At 46.6% G+C, this 25,208-nt stretch overlaps 3 protein-coding genes across 7 annotated transcripts; 1 reads left to right on the top strand and 2 right to left on the bottom strand.

Moving 5' to 3' along the window:
* The first annotated feature begins 370 nt into the window (after positions 1–370).
* LOC121588093 (eukaryotic translation initiation factor 2 subunit 3-like) lies at positions 371–9,084 on the top strand. Of its 2 annotated transcripts, XM_041905675.1 has the most exons (4): positions 432–636; positions 1,103–1,277; positions 7,260–8,370; positions 8,481–9,084. In XM_041905675.1, the coding sequence occupies exons 1-4, from the start codon at positions 559–561 to the stop codon at positions 8,539–8,541; spliced, it is 1,425 nt and encodes a 474-aa protein (XP_041761609.1). In that variant the 5' UTR covers positions 432–558; the 3' UTR covers positions 8,542–9,084. The 2 variants fall into 2 exon arrangements, with proteins under 2 accessions (XP_041761608.1, XP_041761609.1); XM_041905674.1 differs by lacking the exons at positions 7,260–8,370; positions 8,481–9,084 and adding an exon at positions 3,111–5,586 and having other exon boundaries at positions 371–636.
* Positions 9,085–9,189: 105 nt separating this feature from the next.
* On the bottom strand, positions 9,190–19,560 carry LOC121588094. 4 transcript variants are annotated; one of them, XM_041905679.1, is made up of 5 exons: positions 19,367–19,560; positions 12,658–12,903; positions 12,427–12,580; positions 11,118–12,210; positions 9,190–11,036 (listed from the first exon to the last, which is right to left on the bottom strand). In XM_041905679.1, the coding sequence occupies exons 2-5, from the start codon at positions 12,777–12,779 to the stop codon at positions 10,468–10,470; spliced, it is 1,938 nt and encodes a 645-aa protein (XP_041761613.1). In that variant the 5' UTR covers positions 12,780–12,903; positions 19,367–19,560; the 3' UTR covers positions 9,190–10,467. The 4 variants fall into 4 exon arrangements, with proteins under 4 accessions (XP_041761613.1, XP_041761614.1, XP_041761611.1 ...); XM_041905680.1 differs by lacking the exon at positions 19,367–19,560 and adding an exon at positions 19,285–19,308; XM_041905677.1 differs by lacking the exon at positions 19,367–19,560 and adding an exon at positions 18,756–19,029.
* Positions 19,561–20,313: 753 nt separating this feature from the next.
* LOC121588092 (protein RRP5 homolog) lies at positions 20,314–25,168 on the bottom strand. Its single transcript, XM_041905673.1, has 3 exons — positions 24,978–25,168; positions 20,911–24,895; positions 20,314–20,817 (listed from the first exon to the last, which is right to left on the bottom strand). Exons 1-3 carry the CDS (start codon positions 25,065–25,067, stop codon positions 20,477–20,479), a joined length of 4,416 nt encoding a protein of 1,471 aa, XP_041761607.1. The 5' UTR covers positions 25,068–25,168; the 3' UTR covers positions 20,314–20,476.
* Positions 25,169–25,208: the final 40 nt, after the last annotated feature.

Raw genomic sequence — 25,208 nt, 5'->3', positions numbered from 1 at the left:
AGAGGTGGAGTGTATTTATTTGTTTGGCCATTTAATTTTGTCCACCTACACAGTCGCACATCAATGCGAGCTTTTAGGCAATCGTCTTGAACCCTCAGAAACCCCCACAACGCCTTTCAAAAACGCTCGCCAGCGAGGGAAAACCGCACCGATTTGGACCGTTCGCGACCGTTCTCATGAAAACCGGTTATTGCTTCATGTCACTCACTGTACTAAAAACGGATCCAGTCGTTCTAAATCGATCAATGTCCCTTCTATTTGTAATCCGTGTGTTTTGAAATTACTTGCAAATGCTATTAAACTTAATGTGCTATTTTTTACATTCATTACCAGTTCTTTGAATTGCGTTAAATTAAAATTAATCCTAGCACGTTCATCTGACAGGCCGCCCCGTGCCCGCTGTACTAACACAAACGCATACCGCCTAACGTCAAACGAACCACATTCGAGTGTGCGTGCGTTCGTGTGCGTGTGTGTACGCAAAGGTTTCTCCGTTTGTTCGCTGGCTGTTCGATTTTGTTAATTCAGAAAAGAAACGCGTGAATCAAGCCGACCAGGATGTCGTCCGGTGATCAACAAATGTCTACCGCCACTACGGGGCAGCCCCACCTACAGCAGCAGGACCTTTCCAAACTGGTAAGCAGCGATGAGTGCGATTTTCGACAGAGCTTGCCAGCGGATGGGCTGGGGCACAAAGATTTCCACTACCTTCGTCTCAAAAGATGCCAACGAGACACGGTTTCTTCGGAGAGGCTTTACTGGGTGATTTACATGAAATAGGTCACATCCTTCTTAATGCTGGGGAGTCTTTGATCCATTCCTTCCATTTTACGTACCATAAATCAACCATTGGAAGTGAAATATGGAATAATTGCGGAAGCTTTCCTGTGCTGATGCAATGCTTCCTTCGTGTAGCGTTTTGTTTGAGGTTATGTTTCTCTGGTGCGGTGTTTGAAGGAATGTACCACCGAGGAAGGAAAGGAAATGCCTTTCTCCAAACGAGATCCATGAACAATTCCATCCTATGCATATTACTTTATTATTTAGCTTTGAACACAACTCTGTCACATATTGCTGAACGTTGGGTTTTTATCAATTTTAGGACATTACCAAGCTGACACCGCTCTCGCCGGAAGTGATATCGCGACAGGCTACTATTAACATCGGTACCATCGGCCATGTAGCGCACGGTAAATCGACAGTCGTGAAGGCCATCTCCGGTGTCCAGACGGTTCGTTTCAAGAACGAACTGGAGCGTAACATTACAATTAAACTGGGTAAGCTTCTTCCAAATCCCATCCTGTATAACCGATGCGCCGTTCAGTGTCACAATACGATAAGCATCATGATCCTTTCACCTTATTTTCTCGAGACCATTCCGCGTGTTGTTTCCTCCCGCCCAATGCTTACATCGCGACTCCACTTCGTTAGCATCAGTCAAAGGAAGCTGGGTTTTCGCTTCGGCTTAACTTAATGCCTTAGATGCTTATTTCTCCTATTTTACGCACACTTTAACCAATTACACATTTATTGTATTCTTTTCAAACCCAGACGTTTATGGATAGGAACATATAAGTGTTCTAACCGGACTAAATACATTTTAGAAGATCATTGCACCTATCAACCGCGATAATTACTGAGACTGGGTTAGTTAATCGCTATGAAGTCGTGAACTTTTTGAATGGGAGATCCAATGTATTGGAGTGCTGAACTGGAAAATTATGTTCATATTTTCCTATGTTCTCACTTTTTGTTGCATACTTTTTGTTTAAATGATAAAAGTATTTGTGTTGAGATGCAGTGTTTCAGGGATGACATGACTTTTGTAAATTAAGTTTGTCCGGGCCCCCATGGAATGCAGCTTCCGGATTGGTAACTGCAATTAATCATGCAGACAAATCCATTACGGCTAAGAGAAATAACGGAAGACATATTTATTATGGTATTATTTATAAAAATATAATACCGCTAATCGAACTCATAGTTAGGCAGGTTTCAATTAAAAAAATGAAATGGACAAAATCTAGTACTATTCCATTATGGGTTTGAGGTATAGATTTTTTGAAAATCGGGAAGAATTGGGTATAAGCTGCCTTAATGCATGAGATTTTCATTTATGAGTTCATATAATTACGGGCTTTATTTAAATTATACTGATTCCATTTACTTACTTACGGTTGATTGATGTTGATGCTATATTACAGTCCCGTAGTAAGTCTTGTTATGGCCAGCATGAAGCTATTCTGTAGTGAAATTGTGCAACAAATTTACATTAATTATAAATACAGTTTTAAATCAAAGTGTTAAGTTAAAACACAAAGAAGATAAAAATAACTTACCTTCATCCGAATTACTTTGTTGATCATTAAACCCCGTGTTGGATCGTGTTGAATCCCAACGTTGCTGGGAAGCTTAAAATGTGTGTTGTTTTTTTCGTCTGCCTCTGTTTTATTTAATTGGGTCAATATTATGGGGTGTGTTTGGATCATTTTTTGGTTAAACCTTTTTCTTTTCAAATTATAAACATAAGTCTATATTTTCTGTTTGCTTTCTGTCTTGCTTTCATCCGTCCTTATAAACAATGTATGTAACACAAGCGTGAAACTGTCTGAAAATTGTTCCTATGGGCCTTAGGCCTGCAATCATTCCATGGTAATCGAGACATTCGGTCAAATTTGTATGTTCAAAATGTCCGTTCCACAATTAACGTGATCGGGAAATAGACATGTTGTTCAATATTGTAATACCTTAAAACAGTTAAGATTTGTGTGAATTCGGTTTATGTGTGTTTGTGTTGGTGTGTATGTGTACCTGCTCGAGGTGAGATGAGAGAAAGCAAGAGAAAATACAGACGTAGATAACCGATGTTAGCTGAACAACGACTATGACGGTAATGCGTTGTTTCTTAAAATAAAATTAACGATAGGATTGTTAGCTTGTTGTCGAACGACTAGGTTTAGCTTCCTTCCAAATCCTGTCATGTAATAAAACAATTTATCTATATTTTTCTGTATTTTCTCTCTATTTCTCTTCATCTCGCCGTACGCGTGTACGCACACGCACGTCGCCCCGTCGCGCACTGTATCTTCGGCGGTGTCGCCGCATACCAGAGAACCTGTCGAAAAGTTTTATCGAAACATTGCAATCCGATGCGAAAGCAATGGAAGCATATCTGCACAAGATGCACGAACAATACAAATCACCGTACAACCACGGTACATCTCATAGCAATAAGAACACACCTAGCCGAAAGCGCAAGCTCTCCCCCAACGGACTGCAGACAAGTCCGACAAACAACGGCGAAACGCAACGCATGAAGCAAGCAAAGATTATGGACTTTTTCCACATGTCGCCGCCGGAAAGAATTACACAGTCGTCGTTTCACGCTAGCAGGGAACGGGCACGAAGGAAGTCCTGTCCGGCCGCGCAGGGAAATTTCGCCGGTACGCACATACCCAAACCGAACGGTTTCCCCAAACGTATGTCCTGCTCGATTGATAAGGTGAAGAAAGAGGTAGAAGAACGTGAAGACGGCTCTCGCTGGGACGTACCCACGGACACGCGATTAGCAACCATCAACCAGGAGCAGGAGAACCTTAGTTCCATACCTGACAAACAGAACATTAAGGTAGAATGTTCCGATGAAACGCCGAACGCAATGTCCTCGAGCTCACAGGTGGAAAATGGTACAGAAACGCCCAAGACAACCGCTTCTGTTAAGGTGGAAAATGGGACAGACACACCCGTCACACCCGTTGCTAGAGATAACTCCAAGGGTTTGTCGAAAGTGAAGTCAACAGCGAAACCATCGCCCAAAACGTCAACACCCAAGACAACCGCTTCTATTAAGGTAGAAAATGGGACTGTCACACCCGCCACACCCGTTTCTAGAGATAGCTCCAAGGGCTTGTTGAATGTAAAGTCAGCAACGAAACCATCGCCCAAAACGCCAGCAACTGGTGAGCGCAATTCTTCCCTCTCTGCTGGGAAATCCACTCCCAAGCGCAAGAGCACTGGCGGTGGAAGCAACTCAAAACAGATCAAAAAGTCGGGAACGACATCAAAAGAGTATACGGTGGAAAACATCGAAGACATTCAGCTGGTCGGAAATTCGCCATTCTTTCTTGTAAAGTGGCTTGGATACAACTCGAAACACAACACCTGGGAACCGCTGAACAATGTAAACTCCTGTGCGATGTTGGACAGTTTCCTCTCCGCTCAGATGTCCCTGCTCGAAGAGTGGGTGGAGCCCATACAGGAAAAGATAAGGAACGCCCCAGAGTACTTGGAATCGCTGGAGAGGCAGGGCAGCAAGACGTACCAGGAAATTCTGCTCGAGCACAAGGAATACGATTGGGATCATCTGCGGGCCGATTTGATCATTATGGCCAAACTGTGGATGAATCGAGGCCGCAACAAGCTGATCTGGGAACGCATCACGAGGTTCATGTGCCGCGAGTTGTCGTATGCGAAGCGGTGCGAGCAGCTGGAAGAATTGCGACGGTTCGAGAAGCACATCAACGACCACGAACCAACGCTCCGTGTCGTGGTGGAAAACGAGCACGATCTCGACGCGCCGCCAAACAACTTCACCTACCTGCAGGGGAACATTCCCGCCGAAGGGATCTCCATACCGAACGATCCTCCGGTCGGTTGCGAATGTAATCCGTGCACCGGACGGAGCACATGCTGCGGCAAGCTGTCCGAGGGCCGGTTTGCGTACAGCGTCAAGAAGCGGCTGCTGCTGCAACCCGGCGCACCCATCTTCGAGTGCAACAAAAAGTGCAGCTGCGGCCCGGACTGCCTGAACCGGGTGGTGCAGAATGGCGGCAAATGCAATCTAACTCTGTTCAAAACGCCCAACGGACGGGGCTGGGGCGTGAGGACGAACACCGTCATCTACGAAGGCCAGTACATTTCCGAGTACTGTGGCGAGGTCATCTCGTACGATGAGGCGGAAAAGCGGGGCCGCGAGTACGACGCGGTCGGCCGGACGTACCTGTTCGATCTGGATTTTAATGGTACTGACAACCCGTACACACTGGACGCAGCCCGTTACGGTAATGTGACGCGCTTTTTTAACCATTCGTGCGATCCGAACTGTGGCATCTGGTCGGTGTGGATCGACTGTCTCGATCCGTACCTGCCTCGGCTGGCCTTTTTCGCCCAGAGACGCATCGAGATTGGCGAGGAACTGACGTTCAACTATCACGCCCAGGTGAGCCCGAACAACGTGTCGATAAACGGTGGCGGCAGCGGCGGCGGTGGCCCCCCAATGGACGGTGACAGCAGTACCGGTGGTGTGGTGGAGGAGAAACCTGCCGAGAACGGAGACAAGGCTACTACTGCCAACGGTAGCGTGCGGAATACCAAAGGCGTTACCGAGTGCCTGTGCGGAAGTGCCAATTGCCGAAAGTTCATCTTCTGAGAGGCGTGAAAGTGCTATTGCATTTGTTATTATATGAACATTCTGATTTTGATTATTTTCGTTCTGTGTATAGCGCCTCTTGTACACTTATTTCAATATAGGATAATCATTTTTCCGGAAATGAAAATGAACAAAATAAAACTACAAATACTCTTTTACTTGCGAGTTTGTTTAATTTGTCCCATCCGAAATGTTGATGGTGTAGCTTGTAGTTTTCATGTCTAAAGCGGTTTTTGACCACATGGGACCTCTTTCAATACGCAAGTAAACACTACCTGTATGGTTATCGCACTGCACTGAGGTGTGGGATGTTAACTCACAAAAGGTTACAAATTTTTTACGATCCAATTATTAATGAATTCATGTTTGTCTGGTGTCCGTAGTATGCCCATCCGATAGTGCATGGTAATGAAGCCGTCTGTTCGGTAGAAGGAAGCGATTTTAATAACGTGTATTGTTGTAAAGAAATTTTGTTTTTGAGGTAGTTCTAGTTCATCTCAATAATATATTTCTGTTCTGGATCGATTGATCGACATGATTCGTCAGTAAATGTCATGTTTTTTTAACTGCCATAACTTCGTAATGAATTAAAAAATAAACCAAATGCGTTAGATGAGGTAGGAGCTATTCGAGATAGAAAACGAAATTCTGTACATTACCTCTAGTCGTCTAAAATGATTATAATGCTACCAACCGATCGTTTCGGGTTACCTTCCTTATTAAAATGTGGCATCTTGCTATTCAAAATCATAGACTTATCCACTAGAGGTGTGTAGATTCTTAAGAACGAATGATCTATGTTCATCTAATCAACGTTCATCGGTTCTTTATGAATCGTAATGTGCTGAGTTGTTCATAAAAAGAACGTACAGACAAGTCGAAGTAAATAACGATCTAGTACGCTAGAACAACCTGGTCGTCCTGGTCTACCAAATAAATTTTATGGTGCATCAACTGAAATAAACGAAACAATCGCGATTCCCATTCAGTTCATCTAAATGAAAAAAACTAGTACGTTCACTTTCATCAAAATGAACCGAATTGCACAAGCCTAATATCCAATGATTCCGGAGCCGCTTCTGACTCCGATAAAATGGAACAAATAGATCCACCCGGAGTCGCCCGGAGTCGTCCAGAGCCGCTCGGAGTCGTTCGGAGTCGAAGTCTTCCGGAGTCAATCGGAGCCGTTCTGAGTAGTCCGGAGTCGTCCGGAGTCGATTGAAGTCGGAGGCCTTTATAGGACTTTGTTTCGAACGCCGACTCCGGACGACTTCGACTCCAACCGATTCCAAACGACTGCGGATGACTCCGATTCCCAAAAACTCCGAACGACTCCGGACGACTCCGAACGACTCCGAACGACTCCGAACGACTCCCGTCGACTCTGCACGATTTCGACACCGAACGACTCCGGAAGATACCGGACGACTCCGATTCCGGACCATTCCGAACGATTCCAGACTACTCCGGATAATGCAGGGTGAACCTACCTTCCGGGTCGATTCCGAATTGATCGGACTCTGGATTTTTGAAAAACTTTACCCATCAGTAATCAACAGAGAGACAAGAAGTTCGTGCCTCGAATAACAAGTGTCAGAGACAAGGAGCATCGTGGCCTATTGAACACACTGACGATCAGTTGTGTTTAGTTCTATAATATTATTCAAATGTCTGTTATATTTTGCTAATTGATTTTTCTTATTGTTTCCTCTTGCGTCGTAGCCAGGCGTTGTGGTTGTATAAACTTTCCTAAAGATTTAAATATATATTTTACGTCATTACTAATGCATAATGCGCTTGTTCTTTTTCTGTTTTCCCTTTCCGCCGACAGGTTACGCTAACGCGAAGATCTACAAGTGCGACAACCCGAAATGCCTCCGGCCGACGTGCTTTACGTCCGGTGGGTCGAGCAAGGACGATAGCTTCCCGTGCTACCGGCCCGCCTGCACCGGTCGCTTCCAGCTGGTGCGCCACGTGAGCTTCGTCGATTGCCCCGGGCACGACATTCTCATGGCAACCATGCTGAACGGTGCCGCGGTGATGGACGCCGCCCTGCTGCTGATTGCGGGCAACGAGTCCTGCCCGCAGCCGCAAACGTCCGAACATTTGGCCGCGATCGAGATCATGAAGCTGAAGCACATCATCATCCTGCAGAACAAGATCGACCTGGTGAAGGACTCGCAGGCGAAGGAGCAGTACGATCAGATCGTGAAGTTCGTGCAGGGCACGGTGGCGGAAGGCGCCCCGATCATTCCGATTTCCGCCCAGCTCAAGTACAACATCGAGGTGCTGTGCGAGTACATCACGAAGAAGATTCCGATCCCGCCGCGCAACTTCATTGACGCGCCGCGCCTGATCGTGATCCGCTCGTTCGACGTGAACAAGCCCGGCTGCGAGGTGAACGATCTGAAGGGTGGCGTTGCCGGTGGTTCGATTCTGCGCGGCGTGCTGAAGGTCGGCCAGGAGATCGAGGTACGCCCGGGGCTGGTGAGCAAGGATGCGGAGGGTCGGCTAACGTGCAAGCCCATCTTCTCGAAGATTGTGTCGCTGTACACCGAGCAGAACGAGCTGCAGTTCGCCGTGCCCGGTGGGCTGATCGGTGTCGGTACGAAGATCGAGCCGACGCTTTGCCGTGCGGATCGTTTGGTGGGCCAGGTGCTCGGTGCGGTCGGTGCGCTGCCCAACATCTTCATCGAGCTGGAAGTTTCGTACTATCTGCTGAAGCGCTTGCTCGGCGTGCGTACCGAGGGCGACAAGAAGGGTGCCAAGGTGCAGAAGCTGGTCCGGCACGAAATGCTGCTCGTCAACATCGGTTCGCTCAGTACGGGCGGACGCGTGGTGGCAACACGTGCCGATTTGGCCAAAATCGCTCTCACGAATCCCGTGTGCACGGAGAAGAACGAAAAGATTGCGCTCAGCCGACGAGTGGAGAACCATTGGCGGTAAGTGTGGCAGCCTTCCCGGTGGTGTGCGGGAAAACGAAGAGATTAGAGGGAAAGGTCAAAGGTCATTTAATCATTTTAATGCAATTTTTCTTTCCATTTTTCGACAGTCTGATTGGATGGGGACAGATTCGCGGCGGTACCGTTATTGAGCCACTGAAGGAAAACTAAGACACGAACCATTCTGAGCCGAAAAAGGCGTTACCCTCGTCAACCAACTTCATCGGCAGAAACTCACAGGCAGAAGAGAGATCAAGGGGGGAGAGAGAGAGCGAGAGAGAAAGTGAGAAGGAGTTGAAAATATTGGGACAGGTAGGATAGTGTTATTATTATTTTTTGTTTGCATTAAAAAAGGGGTCGATATCGGAATAGTAAACACCCGTACCGCGATACAATTGGGAAGAAGTATGAACCGTTTTACCATTTCGGTCGATCGTGACACCAACGCAAACGATCATTCAGAATCAGTGACGATCCCTGCATCCGGCAGTGGAAATGTCAGCATTTGTGAGGCACATCGGAATCGAATATTGAAACAGCGACGATTCGCAGCTACCCATCAATTTGGCGCGAGTGCTAGTATTGTACCACGGTGGTGTATCAAACGCAGCTGGACTATGTTATGCGGAACGAACCGGAATGGTACGATTAGTATCGGGCATGTGCGAAGGAGCGATCCAACAGAAAATACATGTGTAATCCCAGAAAAACGAATCTCAAACGTACCTGTTCCATAGTATTTTGAAAGAAAATCCGGCAAACATGTGCGAAATTTAGCTACTTTCGGATAATTCCTCGAAACAAAACCGGCACATTGTATTTAGAAGAACGTTTGTGCTGCATGTAATTCATTTCATTCCGTTTCATTCTCGATCCCGCTCCACGTCTTAACAGGAATAGCGATGAAAAACAAAAAAATAAAAAATAAAACTTATCATACATCCTGCTACCAAAGCTTAATTTTGGTGCTGAACTTTGCGGTTTGAGACCACCGTTTTGCAAACAGTGTTTGAGTGCATATTTTGTAATTCATAGCAAAGCTAATGCGTTTGACGCTTTTTCTTAATGCTTTTTTAACTTATATCGCCGACCTTGCTTGTTGTGCTTCGTGTGCATTCATCAAAATTCAATATCCTCTCCCTGAATTTGGGTAACACACATAAGTAATGTGTTTAAACAAATGTAAAGAGAATCCTTTCCGACGTCCTGAACAATCCACCTGCTGCCCATCACGTGCACGTGATTCGTCCTGTGCTGCTATTCTCACCGTTTAATCCATTTAACTAATCTAACTAATACAAATGACGAGATTCACACGATTTTTACCTTAAGCTTGATACGCTTGCATTTAGCACAAAAATTAGCACACCCACACGAAAGAAGGAAGGGGTAAAGATGGGGATGAGCATTTCAGTCGATCACGCTCCGTACTTTGCATCCATCGCAGTGCAGTGCTTCTCGAGCGTTACTGACAGTGTTTAAGCCTAGGACGCGTGGTAGTGCGGAAGGGGGGGGTGAGAGATTCTTAACATCCTAACATTCTGCAACGCGACGGTCACTGGCGCCGGTTATTGCAGGGAATCGATTTATTCGACCCATCGAATAATAGTTTAAATGCTTCAAAAACACTGAATGTAGAGTAGTGTAATAATACCGCCCGCACAGCATGCTGCCACCATTCTTCCCGGGACACATGTACTAAAATGTATTTACAGGGAGGCCGCATCACATCTTGCCCCACGCCGGAAGGATGGGTTGAAAGGGGGCTGAGGTTTCGTGTGGGATGAGGGCAATAGGGGAGGGGGGAGGGAGTTTTAGGAGCTGCCGGCAAAGTTGGGGCAACAGCGTCGACACTGCACTACTATCTACTACTGATCAGTCAACAGGGCAACAGTGTTGTAATAGTACATATTGTCGTCCGCTTGAAACAGAGGTAGGCTTTACAGTCTACCGGCGTAAGCCAAGTGTGTGCATGTTGTTTTGTTCAGTTTTTTTTTACACACGATCACTTATTCGCCCAAAAAGCTATGATTCTCGACGACTTCCGAGATGCTCAGGGAACAAATATGCGCTTCACAGTACGCAACACCGCAATACTTAATGATCTTCCTTGCAGTAGCAAAACTTGCGCATCTCCGGATCCCGCTCGTAGATACAGTTGGCCTGTTCGCCGTACTTGTTGATGCGCGAAATGTCACCCAGCTTCACGCGGAACCGATTGTTGACCCGGTCGTGCAGCACGCTCGCCTCGTAGATCGCTTTGCTCGGGTTGGTCACGAGCTTCACCTGGTACATGTCGTGCGGCGCACGTATCGCATCGGACGAAAAGTCGCCGAGAAAGCCGTCCGTGTCGCGGTTCTGCTTGAAGCGCACCAACCCCTCGTGCGGTTGCAACCGGGCCGCCCAGCGGATTTCGTCCAGCGTCAGCAGCGCGCAGATGCCCCGATGGCGCTCGGTATGGTGGTTGATGGTGTCAACGATCGTTTTCGCCGACCGGAACACCTCCTCCGACGAGGTCGTATCGTTGATCGGCTCCCAGTTCAGGCAGGCGCACCAGTGCGGCTCAATGTACGCGTCCGCGCACGACCGATTCTGGGGTATGACATCGAACAGTGAGATGGCACGCGAGATAGCTGGCTTCTGTTTCGCTTTGAGCGTCTGAAGTGCTACGAAACAAAACAAAACAAAAAACATTCAATCATAAATCACCAATTTCCAGAAGGTTGGGCCTGCACGTCCACACTTACTTAAGATATCTTGCAGTGTTTCGTGCACATCGAACGGCGTCACAAGCCGGTCCAGATTCTGGCGGAAGTTTTCGTACTGCTCCCGGTGGTGCGTCTTGAACCAGTCAGGGAAGGTGAAGCTGAAGAACGGAAGCCGTTCCTCCTGCTTGCCCTGCAGCGTATTGCGCACCTCGGCGAACCGGTTCCCATGGTCCGACATCAGCACCAGAATGGTACTATTCAGGATGCCGGATTTCTTAAGCTCCACCAGCCAGTTGGTAAGATCGGTGTCGGCCACACCGACCAGATTGATCGAATCGTGCGACAGTTCGCCATGAAAGCTGAACACGAAGCGCGGCGTGCTGGGCCGGTAGCTGGTCATGAAGTCGCGGGTGTAGTCGAGCATCACCTTGTGGCGTGGTTTCGCGCCGATGCACAACCGTTTGTAGTAGCTTAGGTACGCCTCGATCGCGACGTAGTACGTTCGCATGTAATGGTCGGTCGGCTGCTCGTCGAACCCGTTCAACCGGTAGGAGAACGTGCCGATGTTCGGTACGTCCTCGTTGAACGCAGTCACATAGCCATACTTCTCGTACTCCTTCCAGATCAGCGGATACACGTTCACGTACTCGGTGTTCTTCATCCGGCGCCGTGTGTCGGGCAGTTCCAGCTCGGTGAACCCGGTCAGCAGCGGGATCAGCGCTTGCGGTGTCCCGTCGCCCACGATATTATACCCCTGCAGCACGTCCGCCGCCAGGTACTTGGTGAGGTACTTGTACGCCTTCGGCAGCTTGCGCTGGAACGCGTTGCGGCTGAGCGAATCGAACCCCAGCATCAGCACGTTCAGTGCGGATTCCTTGTTCCAGCCGGACCGTGCCCGCAGCTGTTCATCCTGCCGGATGCCTATCAGCAAACCCTGCCACCGTTCCGTCCGGCTGTCCGTCCAACACTTGGCGCGCACAAAGTCACTGGCCTGCAATGTGTAGCTGCCGGATGTGCGCGTCGTTTCGCCGAACGACAGCTTGAAGTCGCTTTTCCGCAGTATGTCCGCATAGTCGCAGGTGATTTTGCCCTTCTCCTTGATTACTTCTGGCTTTATATTACATACTGCTTTCTAGATGTGTGTGTGTGTGTGTGTGTGTGTGTGGTGTTGTGTGTGTGTGTGTGTGTGTGTGTGTGTGTGTGTGTGTGTGTGTGTGTGTGTGGTGTGTGTGTGTGTGTTGTGTGTGTGTGTGTGTGTGTGTGTGAGAGAGAGAAAAAGAGCATAAAATGGAAAATAAACCCGATTAGCAAACTATGAATGGAGCCGATGAGCTTGGCCGCCACGAACCTCACACGTAACCCAGTCTTGGAGTTCGCTGCCACACTCGATCGGTGGTTCGTCCTTGAGAAAACTCAACATTTCCGGCGAGTCCACCGGCAAACTTGGCATCTTGCAAGCTCCCTGATTGGCAAGTGATTTGATTGATTCTTCGATCAATACGCTGAAAAAAAACGAAGAACAGCACAAGCATTTAGTACACGAATGTTACGTTCATCATCGTACAGCTTTTTTACATACAGTTTTTCCCTGTTATCTCCATAGTCTTCGCCATTGAAGTAGTGATCGAGCAGCAGATACACCACACCAATCGTCAGCAGGAAGAGCAGATTCCTTCGCGTAAACTTGCGGCACTGATACATGATGCAGGACGAGTTTTTGTCGTTTTTGTGCACCTCTCAATCCGTAATCCCGAGGGTAAACTTCGCTCAACGAAGTATTTGTTTCGTTCGCTTACTATAAACACGTGAAACATTCAGCATAATTCTGTGAAGAAAATGAATTTATTTTTTATTTTTAATGTCATCAAACTACTGGTCCTAATTAATGCGGTCTCTCGTATGTTACTCTTTTAAAAAATGGCTCTTAAATAATTGCTGAGGAACGCATTATCGTGGAACACAGACATACTACCATCAGGACCAGGTCGTTCTTACGAGAAATGAAAAAAAAGTTCACAGAAAAGACTTGCAAGATGAACAACACACTTCCGCGTGTGCTATCAAACCGGAGGCCAGTTGTGTAAACATTCTCGCTTTTGGGTGAAATTTTATCAGCCCAATAATTGTGCGGGACACTGCTTAACTTTACAACAGATCAAAAAAGGCATATGATTCATATCTTGAGCACACTTTGAAGACCGTCGATTGAAAAAAAAAACTACTCCATACAAACCTCCCTTGAATTACGGCCAGTTTCATAAGAATAACAAACAAAATCGATTGTTTGACAATACTAGACCTTACCCAGGCAAGGAACGCTGTAGTTGCGCATTCTTTGCATGCGATGCAGGGCATATGCATGGACTCGGATGATTTCATAGCAACACTGTTGCAGTAATTGGATAGTGACTAAATACCGCCTCACAAACCATACTAAAGTCACATAAATCTTGCTTGCCTTGCCGCCGGAATGGTACCAACTTTGTTGATGTAAAGTAAATAACATCCGTCCAAACAAACCGATAGTTTGTTGAAAGTCTTCCACATCGACGTATTAAATGCTTACATATGTCAGCTAATACATGCTGACTACTACTTTAAGCCTATCGAATAGCTTCGGGCTCTATCAATCAGTAGATCTCGTGAACCCGTTTTGTACAACTATAATATTGACTCGCATTGAAAGTGCCAGCTGCTGGAATTCAACCAACATGCAGAAGAAATAATGTATCGTGGTAATCAACTGTTAGGACTGGTCCAGCGAGTTGTAAAGGACTTTAGGGATCCAACTAGTGTCAAGACTGTTTACTATTGTAGCATTTTACGGTCAGTGGTGGGATATGCTAGTGTGGTATGGTAGCCGTCATCTCAGCGCCTTTTAGACCGCATTGAGTTCATACACGACTAAACTTGCTTGGACTGCAAAAACTCAGCGATAGACGCCGCGTAGCACAACAAATGTTCGTTAGAGGTTTATTAACAGGGAACCTCTACTGCTCTTCAACACTCCAGCGAGTTGAATTATATGATCCAACAGCTCCACTACGCCCACGTCCCCTGCTTAATATAGTTCGCAGCAGAACAACCTATGGCTCATCCGACCCCATTACTTCTATGAGCATGGCTTTTAATCAAGTCCACCAACTCTTTGATATTAATGAAACACTAATGTCATTTAACGAACGTCTATACTCCAGTCTGTGATTAATATATGTAACCTAAATTAAGTGTTAAATTAAGAAAAATTATCAGGACTTTACTGTCCAATGAATGAAGTATAATAATAATAAAATGTCTGATTCAGGTATCTTTGAAATGAAACAATGCATATGCATTCAGTATAAGCCAAATACCCCAAAGCGACACCTAATCCCAATCTAATAGCCCAATGCTTCTATTTAATCTAATTAAAAGAGAAAGTCTAATTGTCATCCGCTGCCATTCTATATTTGTCGTTATCGCAGTTAATCGAGATCTGAAGAAATTTCAGCTTTTAGTATAAGAGACCCAACACTAGTGTATAGATATATGGATATTTATGTCAGTAAGATATACAGTGGCCGGCAAAATAAAGTGGCCACTACTTACATTTTTACATTTTTCTAATTTTTTTTCGTTAAAAGTGAAGCTATCTTTGTGTTATATTTTTTTAAACAATCTTCATTCTTTGCTCTTAAATGTGCAATCAAAATTTATTGAAAAAATCAAAGGTTTACCAGTACCAAAAATATTTTTAAAAAAATTAGTCCAAATCACACTGACAAAAAAAAGTGCCCACATGAATTATTTTCAACAAATTGATTTATTAAACACAAACAACAACTATTTAATATTTTATGTGCCCCCCTTTGGATCTTAGGACTAACTGCAAGCGCTTTGGCATACCCTCCACTAGATTTTCTATATGATTTGGGTCAAGATTTTCCCAGGCGTTCTCTAGGGCTTCAAAATATTTATCTTTATTAGTTACGCCAGTTTTTTTCACTCTATCATCGAGAATGGCCCACAAATTCTCGATGGGATTTAGATCAGGACTTTGTGGAGGCCATTCAAGCGGTTTTATGCGACATGAGTTGAAAAAAGTTTTTGTTTTCTTCGCGGTATGTTTGGGGTCGTTATCTTGCTGAAACACAAATTTATTTTCTAGACCTGTTTTTATTAGAGATACCTCTAAATTTTCTTGTAGGATGGTAATATAAGTATCAGCTGTCATAATGCCGTTGATTCGCACCAGGCTTCCTACCCCTCCCTAAGAAAAACACCCCCAAACCATAACATTGCCCCCTCCATGTTTCACCGTTCCTTGGATGTTGCGCTCTTGAAGCTCCTCACCTGGTTTACACCACACATGGGACCGCCGTTTTCGGTTAAACAGTTCAAATTTAGACTCATCTGTCCAAAGAACAGTTTTCCAAAACTCGAGCGGCTTATCCGCATGCTCTTGAGCAAATTTGAGCCGTTTTGATTTGTTAGCCTTACTGATGAAGGGTCTTTTCTTGGCTAATTTGCTATTGTACCCCTGTTCTATGATGCTACGGCGAATCGTTCGATCGGATATATTTAACTGAAGTGTATTTTTGATTTCAAGGACTGTTACTTTAGGGTTTTTCTTCACTTCGCGCACGATCCTGGTGTCTGTTTTGCTATCTGTTATTCTCTTCCTACCTCGGCCTGGGCGATCTACCACTGAACCTAACGTACTATATTTTTTAAAGATTTTTCCAACTGCTGATTTGCTGATGCTATACTTGCCAGCAACAGCTCGATGTGATTCCCCGTTCTGAACATCGCGAACAACTAATTTTCGGACAGCCAGAGGAATTTGTTTTGTGTTGTTTTCCATTTTGTGCAACTGAGCCAAATTGTCCAAAATTAAAGTACGAATCCACTTCAATGCCAAATGCTAATGCATGCAACCGGTCGCTTGCCTAAACACCTCATGTCAACAAAAAATCTGTCAAAACAAAACGATAAAAACGATAAGTTTGATCGATTTGCATAGTGGGCACTTTTTTTTGTCAGTGTGATTTGGACTAATTTTTTTAAAAATATTTTTGGTACTGGTAAACCTTTGATTTTTTCAATAAATTTTGATTGCACATTTAAGAGCAAAGAATGAAGATTGTTTAAAAAAATATAACACAAAGATAGCTTCACTTTTAACGAAAAAAAATTAGAAAAATGTAAAAATGTAAGTAGTGGCCACTTTATTTTGCCGGCCACTGTATGGTATAAAAAAATATGTCTCGTTAACTTTCACTAGAACACTAACTGGACCCTTAAGATCGCGGTACTTTTTCCCCTTCAAAGGCGAATATAATTGCGTTGCTTCGTCCTTCGGTTTCGGAAGTTGCGTTTGCAGATTCGGTTTGCTTTGAAGTTTAGACCCATAATACGGATGGTTCTTAATAATTGCACTGGCGTTATTAGCTGCGCCACGTTGTGCTAGTACAGTATAGGATAGTACATTAATGTGTCGCGCATTTTGTTTGCCCAGAGATAAGCATTGCGCTAGCTAGTCAGTCGAAGCGCGTACGCACATTTGCATAACGAATTATATGATGCGCCAGGTTAAGCTGTTCATGGTCAATCTCATTAGCTGCCGCGCCAAACTCCTGTCCGCATAATACATCTACTGCCACTACTACTACTACTGCGTGCCGATCACGTGCTCCCAACGATCAGATGAAAACGCGCGCTCGCGCTCTTTTTGACTATTATCCGCTGCCGTGTTGCGCTGCGCGGCGTCGTACTGAAGAAGCGGAGACAGTGGTATGAAATAATTGATGCCGGCGTTTTTTGCGGCATGTAGGCAATAGTGGTCCGTTTATCGTGAGTTGCATCAATGATTCTATTTTATCGACAATTTAATTTCCACCAATTGCGAACGCTGCTGCCATCGCACGGCACGACACGCTACGCAAGACATCATTTTTAAATTGATTTGCTGGTGTTTTTGTTTAGCCAATAATGGAATGAAAGTGACAATCATCAGGAGACCACGGTCCGAGGATAGTTGTATCTGTATGTGCGGGCAATGTAAAAATGAAACAATGGAGAATGGGGTGGTCGTGTTCGCTTATCAGCTAGAATTGGTTCTGGCGCATACTGTAACAGCAAATTATTATAGCAAAAATACATGAACAATGCCAGACAAGATAAAACTAGTTTTCAGAAGCGTTTTACACACATGTTCCCGTTTTGTTCTGGGCTGTAAACTCCCCACATGCGGGTTGACAATCGCTCGAGAAGGTGGTAGCAGCAGGTCGGCCGCTCGGGAGGTATTTTGGAACGCGAGATCGCTGCGGGTGTGCAGTTTTATTACGTATAACGTTTGCATTTGCTTACTTCTTATTCCGTCGACACGCACACTTACTGCGTCTAAACATAGAACTTCACTCCAATGCTTTCAGCACAGTGCAAACATCCGTTAACCCCATGCAGCAGCAAATAAATTATCCAAAAATGGTTCAAAACCTGACTTTTAGCTCGAGCTGGAATTTACTTCTCCCACAGCGATGGAAAAAGACAACACTACCAAACGAGCCGTGTTTCCGTATAAGCTAAAATCAAAACGCACACACAGACAGAAGGTGCCAATTTGTTGCTCCTACCGAGCCTGAGAATACCGGCCTCGACGACTCCCTGCGCTACTACGGTGCTCTACCACCAGCTGATGATGGTTCTAGCCGGTTTATTTGCTGTATCATTCCACACGCATGGCACACTGCCAGCACAACGAAATCACACACCAACAATACACACACGTACTGTACACTCTTTTGAGAAGCTGCATACACGTCATTCGGTTTATGTGTTCAATTGTTGCCGAAACACAAAAACCACACCAGCACACGGGTTAATCTTTATGCAATACACACCATACAACAGATGATGTGTCCCTCTTTCATTACACAAAAGTGGAACGAGCGGAACAACCCCTGCCCTTAACACACTGTCCCGGGAAGGGTCCTTTTGCACTAGTACCTGTTTTATCCCATTTTAATGAGCAATTTTATAACCGCTGTCGCTATAGGAAGGGTGATACCGTGTAGAGTCCTTTTCAGAGGCCGGCGGCGGTGTACAGCGTTTGCGATGCAGCGCTGTGTCCAGGTTCTTCGGGTTTGCTTGTTCGTTCGCACAGTGCCTCGTAAGGAGTGAATGGTGGTGATGAAAATCGATATCCTTCTCACCGCCGTGTTAGCATGGGGGCTGTGTGTGCCTGTGGTAGTGTAACCACGATTGCTGTGATGGGTTTCTGAGGGGGATACATTCGGCCGTATCGTTCCTAGTAACCACAGTGCAGAAACAACATTACATAAGGGCATCGGGGTTGAAACGAATTCACAAGAACGTAGTTGCAAGAACTAGCAATCGAGATAGTATGCGGAGAGGTTCAACCAACTAAACTTGACTAAACATGCACACGGTCGAATGGCGGAGGTTTTACTGCGTCCTTGAGGAGAACGAATTTGTGCACATCTGGTTTTGCGCGAGTGGGAGGATTTCGAGTGCTGGAAACCACATTCGTCTGTTATGGAGACAAACACTACCACGGGACACAGGAACCTTTTACAATTTACAGACACATGCACTTTTACACTACGCTAGGACTACATTTGTTTACCCTCAAGTGTAATACACACACAATCTTTTGTTTTCTTTTGCTGCTCGTACCTTTGGACTTCAATCCAGCACATGCTGCACATGAAACATTCCGTTCCTCGTACGAATCAGTCGCGTTTATGGAAATGTTGCTGTTCCACCTTCCGCCCAAATCTCAAAGCGTAAAGCAAAACGGCCACTACTTGTTATCGGTCATTTCATTAATTAATGCACACGCCATGCACTGTGCTACGGGGATCTACTAACACCGTTCTAACACTGCCGACGGCCGAGTGCGTAGCGAACACATAACATTTTTCTAGCGTGCAAAAATGGCCAAACAATAGTAATAGGGTGGGCGCGAAAAATACCCGCAAGAGAGAGAGAGAGAGAGAAATAGAGAGAGAGAGAGAGAGAGAGAAAGAGAGAGAGAGAGAGAGAAAAAGAGAGGGAGAGAGAATGAGAGAGCGAAAATGATAAAGAGAGAAGTAGTGAGAGAACGAAATAACGGGGTCTCTAGCGTACCATACCCGGCGCACTGTACGTCGGTACAGTGGTAAAGGACGGTCATGTACGTTAAATTTAAATTTATCTCTTTTACCGCGTGTCTGGTATTTCATGAGACGACTTAATGAGTTTAATTCAGCAGAAACAGAATCACGGTAGTGTTTGAGCCCACTCACCTTTTCAACACAATCAACACAACACACAGTGGCCCTTTAAGTGGCCATAATCGTCTTCAGTGTAAATTTCTCTCAATTATCCAACTCTATACCAACTGTGAATTCGGAGAGTACAAAAAAACCAGAGATTCGCACGGAATTTCTATCGGAACAGCGCTCGTGGTATGTTCTCAGAGTAACGCGGGAATTGTTGTTTTTTCCGTTGGTCGTTCCTCGCACCACCTGCTTGCCTCAGCAAATGAATTAACCACCGAACTTCACAGCACTCTCGGTGAGTAGCGGTTTCTATAAATATGTTTGCCAAATGTTTCCCCCCAACGTAAGGGGCTCTGTTTTCTCGCGGTATGCAAATTGGTAAACACGCTAGCGGGCGTCATCGAATCTGCTGCTATTTGGCAGAGAGTTGTATTATGAACGGCTTATCCATGCTCATCCGGAACTTACCGTACCCACGTGGTTAACTAACTGTGAAATGTTTGCGCTATGTGAGCATTTTGCTCGTAATGGTGATGTTAAGTTGTTCATATTCAAGTGTTTTTTGGTCCGCTTTGATAATGAGCATTTACTGAAAAGTAAGGGCAAGTGTATGATACCACGCAGGTTGTACAATTTATTGTTTCTTTCTTACGGAAATGAACAATTATGCGGTGGGAATTGGACCCGTTTTTGTACAAATCCAATAGCAAATTTCCAAGGAGCATGTCCAAGGATGCCATAGAGTCTAACTCCCATCGTATGAGGTTCACTTCCTATAAGAAAGAGTCAAGGAAGTGTTCCACAACTATGAGAACACCTGTAAACCCTTGTATATCGGGGAAGTGGGTTTCCGGATGTATTCGGACAGCTTCTTTGGTTTAACAACCTGCACAGTCATATGGTGGCCTATATAAGCTGTCTAGGCTTTTTGTAAATGTAATGTAGAAATGTGGAAGATAAATAGCTACACGATAAATATACATTAACCATTCGATCCTTTGAATATATGTATAAGTGGTACATATAAATCGCATTTATTTCGACATATTTGAATTTGCAAATGTTATTAGTGCATACACGTAATAAATCTACAAAAGAAAAGAAAGAAAGCTCCGGTTGTACTGCTCTTACCAATTACTTCACACCAGCACTGTTCAGCTGCGCCTGCACGTACTCGGCGGCCAAATGTTTCACACGCCGAACACTTTCCCGATCGCCGTGCTTCTCTTCAAAGTTGACGAACTTGGTGTAGAGCGTTTTCATGTTCTTCATCGGCAGCCGCTGCATAATCGCCCGCTCCAGAATTTGCCGTGCGTTTTCCACCAAATTGTCCTTCACCAGCATGTCGACGTACTGGGACCAAATGTCAGTGCGCTTCGGGTATGAGGTTAGAATTTGCTCAAACAGTAGGTGCGCCTCGTCCCGGTTCTCGTTGCGATTGTGCAGGAAAGCAAACTTCAGGATCAAAGGAATGTCTGTGTGAGAGAGAGAGAGCGAAGAAGAAAAGGAAACCCCGTTAAAAAGATGCAAACAAACTAATAACAATTACTAACGCCTACGACACTTACGATCCCTGGTTGACAACGATTTCAATGCCTGGCTGAGAAGCGGCTTCACCTTGCTGCCCTGCCCGATACGGTACCACGCGTCGGCCACCAGGTACCACATGTCGTTCTGCTTGCGAAACTTTTTCAGCAACTGCTCCAGTATCTTTTGCACCTCCTCGTGCTTCTGACAGTCGATCAGGATGTCCAGCGCGCGCGTGTACACCTTGAACGCGTCATTGTACTGGATCGCTTCCTGCAGCACCTCCTTGAAGCTGTCGATCGTTTCGTAGCGAAGTTCCAAATTCAGCAGCGCAATCCAAACGTTCAACCGTTCGGCGTTCTCGCGGAAGTGGATCGCCTTCAGCGCCTTCCGGCCGACCGCCCGTGCCTTGTCCAGCTCGGCCGACTCCATGTGGAACGCCATGTAGCGGATCCACAGCATGCTGTTGTTCGGCTGGGCCAGCACCAACCGATCGAACTGGTCGGGCGTGTGTGGATCGAGCGATGGATCGGCCAGCTCTTCCTCGATCTTGCGCAGCCGCGCCTCCTCCTGCTTCATCGCCTCGAACCGTTCGGATGCTGTTGCACGCTTTTTCGGTACCGTTTCGGCCTGGTCCTCGGCATCGCTGTCGTCATCGTCACTCGAGTCCGATTGGGCACGTTTGAAAACGAGCGTAGTGTCCCAGAAGTTGGTCGCACCAGGCAGCCCCTTGCCGTGGGCTGTCGTAGACTCCTGGTTTCGACGCTTTACCGCCTTCTTTCCGGTTGTCTGGGTGTCTTCCGTACCATCTAGCTGATGGAAGTAGATATCGGAACACCCGTCCAGCTGATCGATAGTAAATCCTTTGTCTGTTGTTTTTTTCTTTAGTTTGGACTTTTTCTGCTTTTTCTGCTGCTGCTGCTGCTGCTGCTGCTGCTGTTGATCTTTCTGCTGCTCTTGCTGCCGCTTCTTGCCCTTTTTAGTCGGCATTTGGTTAGATGCCGCTTTCTTCTGCTTGATTTTCGGGGCATCCACGGTAGATTCTTTTTTCTTCAGTGTTTTTTGTTTTGCTTCGCTGGCGATTATGTGCTTAAATTGCTTCTGTTTTGACATTGCGTGGATCATTTTCTGCTTCATGTCGAACTGTTTTTGAGGTTTTTTACCCTTTGCCAGCTTCCCAACTTTCCCACCAATGGTTTTATCATTTGTATTGTACGCACTGTAGGACGTTGTTTCCAATGCCAAAATCATCGAACCAAGCGATTTCACGAACTGTGCTTCGACAGTGTTTGTGGACAGTATGTTGCCAACGAAATCGTTGTAATGATGCTTTACCGGCACTATTACCAAGGGACACGGTGGATCGGATTGTACGCAGCAAACGTTCACGTAGTGGTTGCTAAACAGTACCCAGCACTGGCGCTGTACGTCCATGTCCGGTTCTTCTTCGTCTTCCTGCTGGAGTACGATGCGCGGGAACAACGGTTCGTCCACGCAGACGTGCACCAGCTTTCGTTCCACGTCGATCCACACGACCCGACCGGGCACCTGTTGCCCGACCTTGTAGGACGAGGCGGGCCGCTTCGGCAGCACCGTAGTGACGATGCCTTTCGTCGGATATTTAGCCCGCTTGCCGACCGCCTGCACCTCCACGGCCATTTTGTTGCACTCGGCAACGGTGCTCTCGATGACACACTCGACCGGATCCCCGATGGAGTAGTGCGCAAAGGTATGGTCCAGCTCTCGGAACCTTTCAATTAAGCGGTTTACATCCTGCAGGTATTCGCCCATGAAGGAACCGATCTCGGTAAAGATGTCTTCGCACACTTCAGCCATCTCCGTTTCCACCTTCATAGCCGGACCTTTAGTGGGAGTCGGGTTAAGATGCGCCACACGAAGCTTAATGATGCTTCCATCCTCAATCTTGTGGCATTTCGGAGGGATGTGCACTGGAAATCGCCCGTGGAAATCGCTTAGCAGCGGAGTAACATAAGGTTTACCGTTCACCGTGACACAGCTCCCCTTCAATACCATGCCCGCGCGCACGGACTGCAGGGCAATGGGATTTTCCTGATAGTACTGCGTTAAACGTGCGCTGTACGTCTCCGGGTTGGTCTTCACTGCGGTTAGCGTTTCTCCTCCGCGCAACAAACGCATGTACAGCGAGTTGTGCTCGCCAAACTCGGAGAAACATTCGGCGGGGATCGTTCCCTGCTCGCCGTTCTCTGTCAGCACCTCGGCACCGGTAGCGTGGACGTAGCTAACGGTAACACGCGCCAGCTGAGCGGTGCGTACTGGCTGATCGGTTTGTTTCAACGCCAAATCGATTATGTTCGCATCCTCGTTGAAATCGAGCACGGTAAACAGCCTTATCGAGCCCTGGCGCAGCTTAGCTACCTCGGCCTCGTCCTGTCCAGCAACGGTAAGGGATGTATCTATTCTACCGGATAGGTTGTTGAAGAACCGTACCCACACATACGATTTCCTTATTTGCGAAACAGCACCGACAAATTTCTGATCCTTGCGGTTTCTATCCAGCTGGCTCCAGTGCATCAGAATGGATGCTTTTTCATTCAGCAGCATCGGTTGATTGGTAAACATGAGGAAGTCATTTTCCAGCGCACGGCACACTGCACGCATTGGGACGACATCGCGCACTTTAAGGTTACTGTCGCGATTAAAGAATTCGTACTTGACGATTCCAGTGGCACGACCAACCCCCACCAGAGCTCCCGTGCTGAGCAGCTGCAATACGCGGCATTTGTACGTCTTGCCGATTTCGACATCGAACGAATCCTGTATCATCGTTTCCGCGTGGTCAGGGCTGTTGCTGACAATGTAGGTGTTCTCGAGCGGATCAAAGTACACCACACCGACCCTATGGGTGGTACCTACTTGAAAGTTGCTCAGCATGACGCTCTCGTCGACATTACCTTTCGCCGCAGCTTCAGCCGTCTTCCTTATAATACCTATCGGAAGCAGCGCGCGACATTTGTTGTCGAATTCCAGCCACACTCCGCCACCGTCCGTACATTTTACTCGTGCGTTCTCTATAATGCTACCCACCTTATGCACTTGGTAACAGTCTGCCCGATTGTTGGGATACGGTCGCAGGGAAACAAACACCTCGTTGGTGACCGGCATCACGTACAGCAGCGTGGCGGGCAGTGTTTTAAACATGCTGTACTTCTCCGGATTGCTCGTCACCTTGGTAAGCATGTTCCGGTTAACGTACGCAGTGATCGAATCTTCAAACAACATACCGCGCAACCCGTACTCGACCGGTTCGCCAACGGTAAACGTGAGCTGGCAGCCGGGCACGATCGTCTCCACGGCAAGCTCCTCCACATTCAGCACACGTGGTTCGTTGGGACGGAATGCTTTCAGCACTACGACCGCTCCCGAGCCGGACGGGGTCACCGAGTGGATTGAGCAGAACAGATTGCGACCCTCATCGTCCGGGTTTCCGTTCAGATGTTCTTGCGGCAGAAAGGCGCGCACGTTGCGCACGCCGATGTCCATCGTGTAGCCGTGGTCCTCCTTGACGGTAATTGTGGCCGCCAGCACTAGCCCCTCGACGAGTTGCGCTGGTTTAAAGTCGCTGTGCAGTTTGGTTGGATCTAGCGTGAGGTAAATCTGTCGGCGGTCCTTCACCTTTCGAAGCACCTTCATGTACACCAGATCGCCAACGGTGTACAAATCGCCCAGCGTGGGACAATCGGTCGATCGGGTGTTGTACATGTACTCCAGCCGTTTCGAGTAGGCCTCCGAAATGTTCGTTATCTGCACAATGCCATTTAAACGACCGGGCAGCGAAATCAGCAGCTCCGTTGCACGGATTTGCTTCACGCAGCCCAGCAGGAGCATGCCGGCACGCACTTTGCCAAACACCAGGTTCGATGCTTTGAAGCACTGCTGAAGCTGCTCTTCCTCCATTTCCTTTTCGCTTTGCATCGCTTGCCATCGCTCCTTGGGGCGCAACCGCTGCGCTTTTTGCTCAGCCGGTAAGCTTTTGGCTCCAAAATGCTAGTAAGTAGAAGAAAAAAAACTCATTTATTTGGCCAAGTTTGGACCGGTGACTCTGCGGTCCGCGGAGTTTCACACTTACGCTTTTGGGTGTTTTGTGCTTTTTCACTCGATTATGTTTAACGACTGGCCGACTGGGCCCGCGCGGGAGTGCCGGTTCAACGTAAACCATGTTTAACTTGTTTATTTTTTCCAATAACTTTCAGTTGCACGAACACAGAAAACGCACGTGTTTCGGTGTGATCACAAACAACGTAGTTTTCCGAGCAGGCAGCACAGGATTTGACAGCTGTATCCAGTGCTGTCAGTTCTT

Source organism: Anopheles merus, chromosome 2R, assembly GCF_017562075.2.
Source record: "Anopheles merus strain MAF chromosome 2R, AmerM5.1, whole genome shotgun sequence".
NCBI classification, from domain to species: domain Eukaryota; kingdom Metazoa; phylum Arthropoda; class Insecta; order Diptera; family Culicidae; genus Anopheles; species Anopheles merus.
Note: the sequence above shows the minus strand (reverse complement) of the source record. Positions and strands in the feature narration are given on the sequence as shown.

Excerpts from the sequence above, each read along its gene's own strand:
- LOC121588093 (XM_041905674.1), top strand. The coding sequence starts at position 559 with ATGTCGTCCGGTGATCAACAAATGTCTACCGCCACTACGGGGCAGCCC. Across the intron at positions 637-1,102 it reads AGCAGGACCTTTCCAAACTG|GACATTACCAAGCTGACACC; the intron begins GTAAGCAGCGAT and ends TATCAATTTTAG. Across the intron at positions 1,278-3,110 it reads TAACATTACAATTAAACTGG|AGAACCTGTCGAAAAGTTTT; the intron begins GTAAGCTTCTTC and ends GCCGCATACCAG.
- LOC121588094 (XM_041905679.1), bottom strand. The coding sequence starts at position 12,779 with ATGTATCAGTGCCGCAAGTTTACGCGAAGGAATCTGCTCTTCCTGCTG. Across the intron at positions 12,211-12,426 it reads AAGACTGGGTTACGTGTGAG|AAAGCAGTATGTAATATAAA; the intron begins GTTCGTGGCGGC and ends ACACACATCTAG. Across the intron at positions 11,037-11,117 it reads AACACTGCAAGATATCTTAA|CACTTCAGACGCTCAAAGCG; the intron begins GTAAGTGTGGAC and ends TTTGTTTCGTAG.
- LOC121588092 (XM_041905673.1), bottom strand. The coding sequence starts at position 25,067 with ATGGTTTACGTTGAACCGGCACTCCCGCGCGGGCCCAGTCGGCCAGTC. Across the intron at positions 24,896-24,977 it reads AGCACAAAACACCCAAAAGC|CATTTTGGAGCCAAAAGCTT; the intron begins GTAAGTGTGAAA and ends TCTACTTACTAG. Across the intron at positions 20,818-20,910 it reads ATCGTTGTCAACCAGGGATC|ACATTCCTTTGATCCTGAAG; the intron begins GTAAGTGTCGTA and ends TCTCTCACACAG.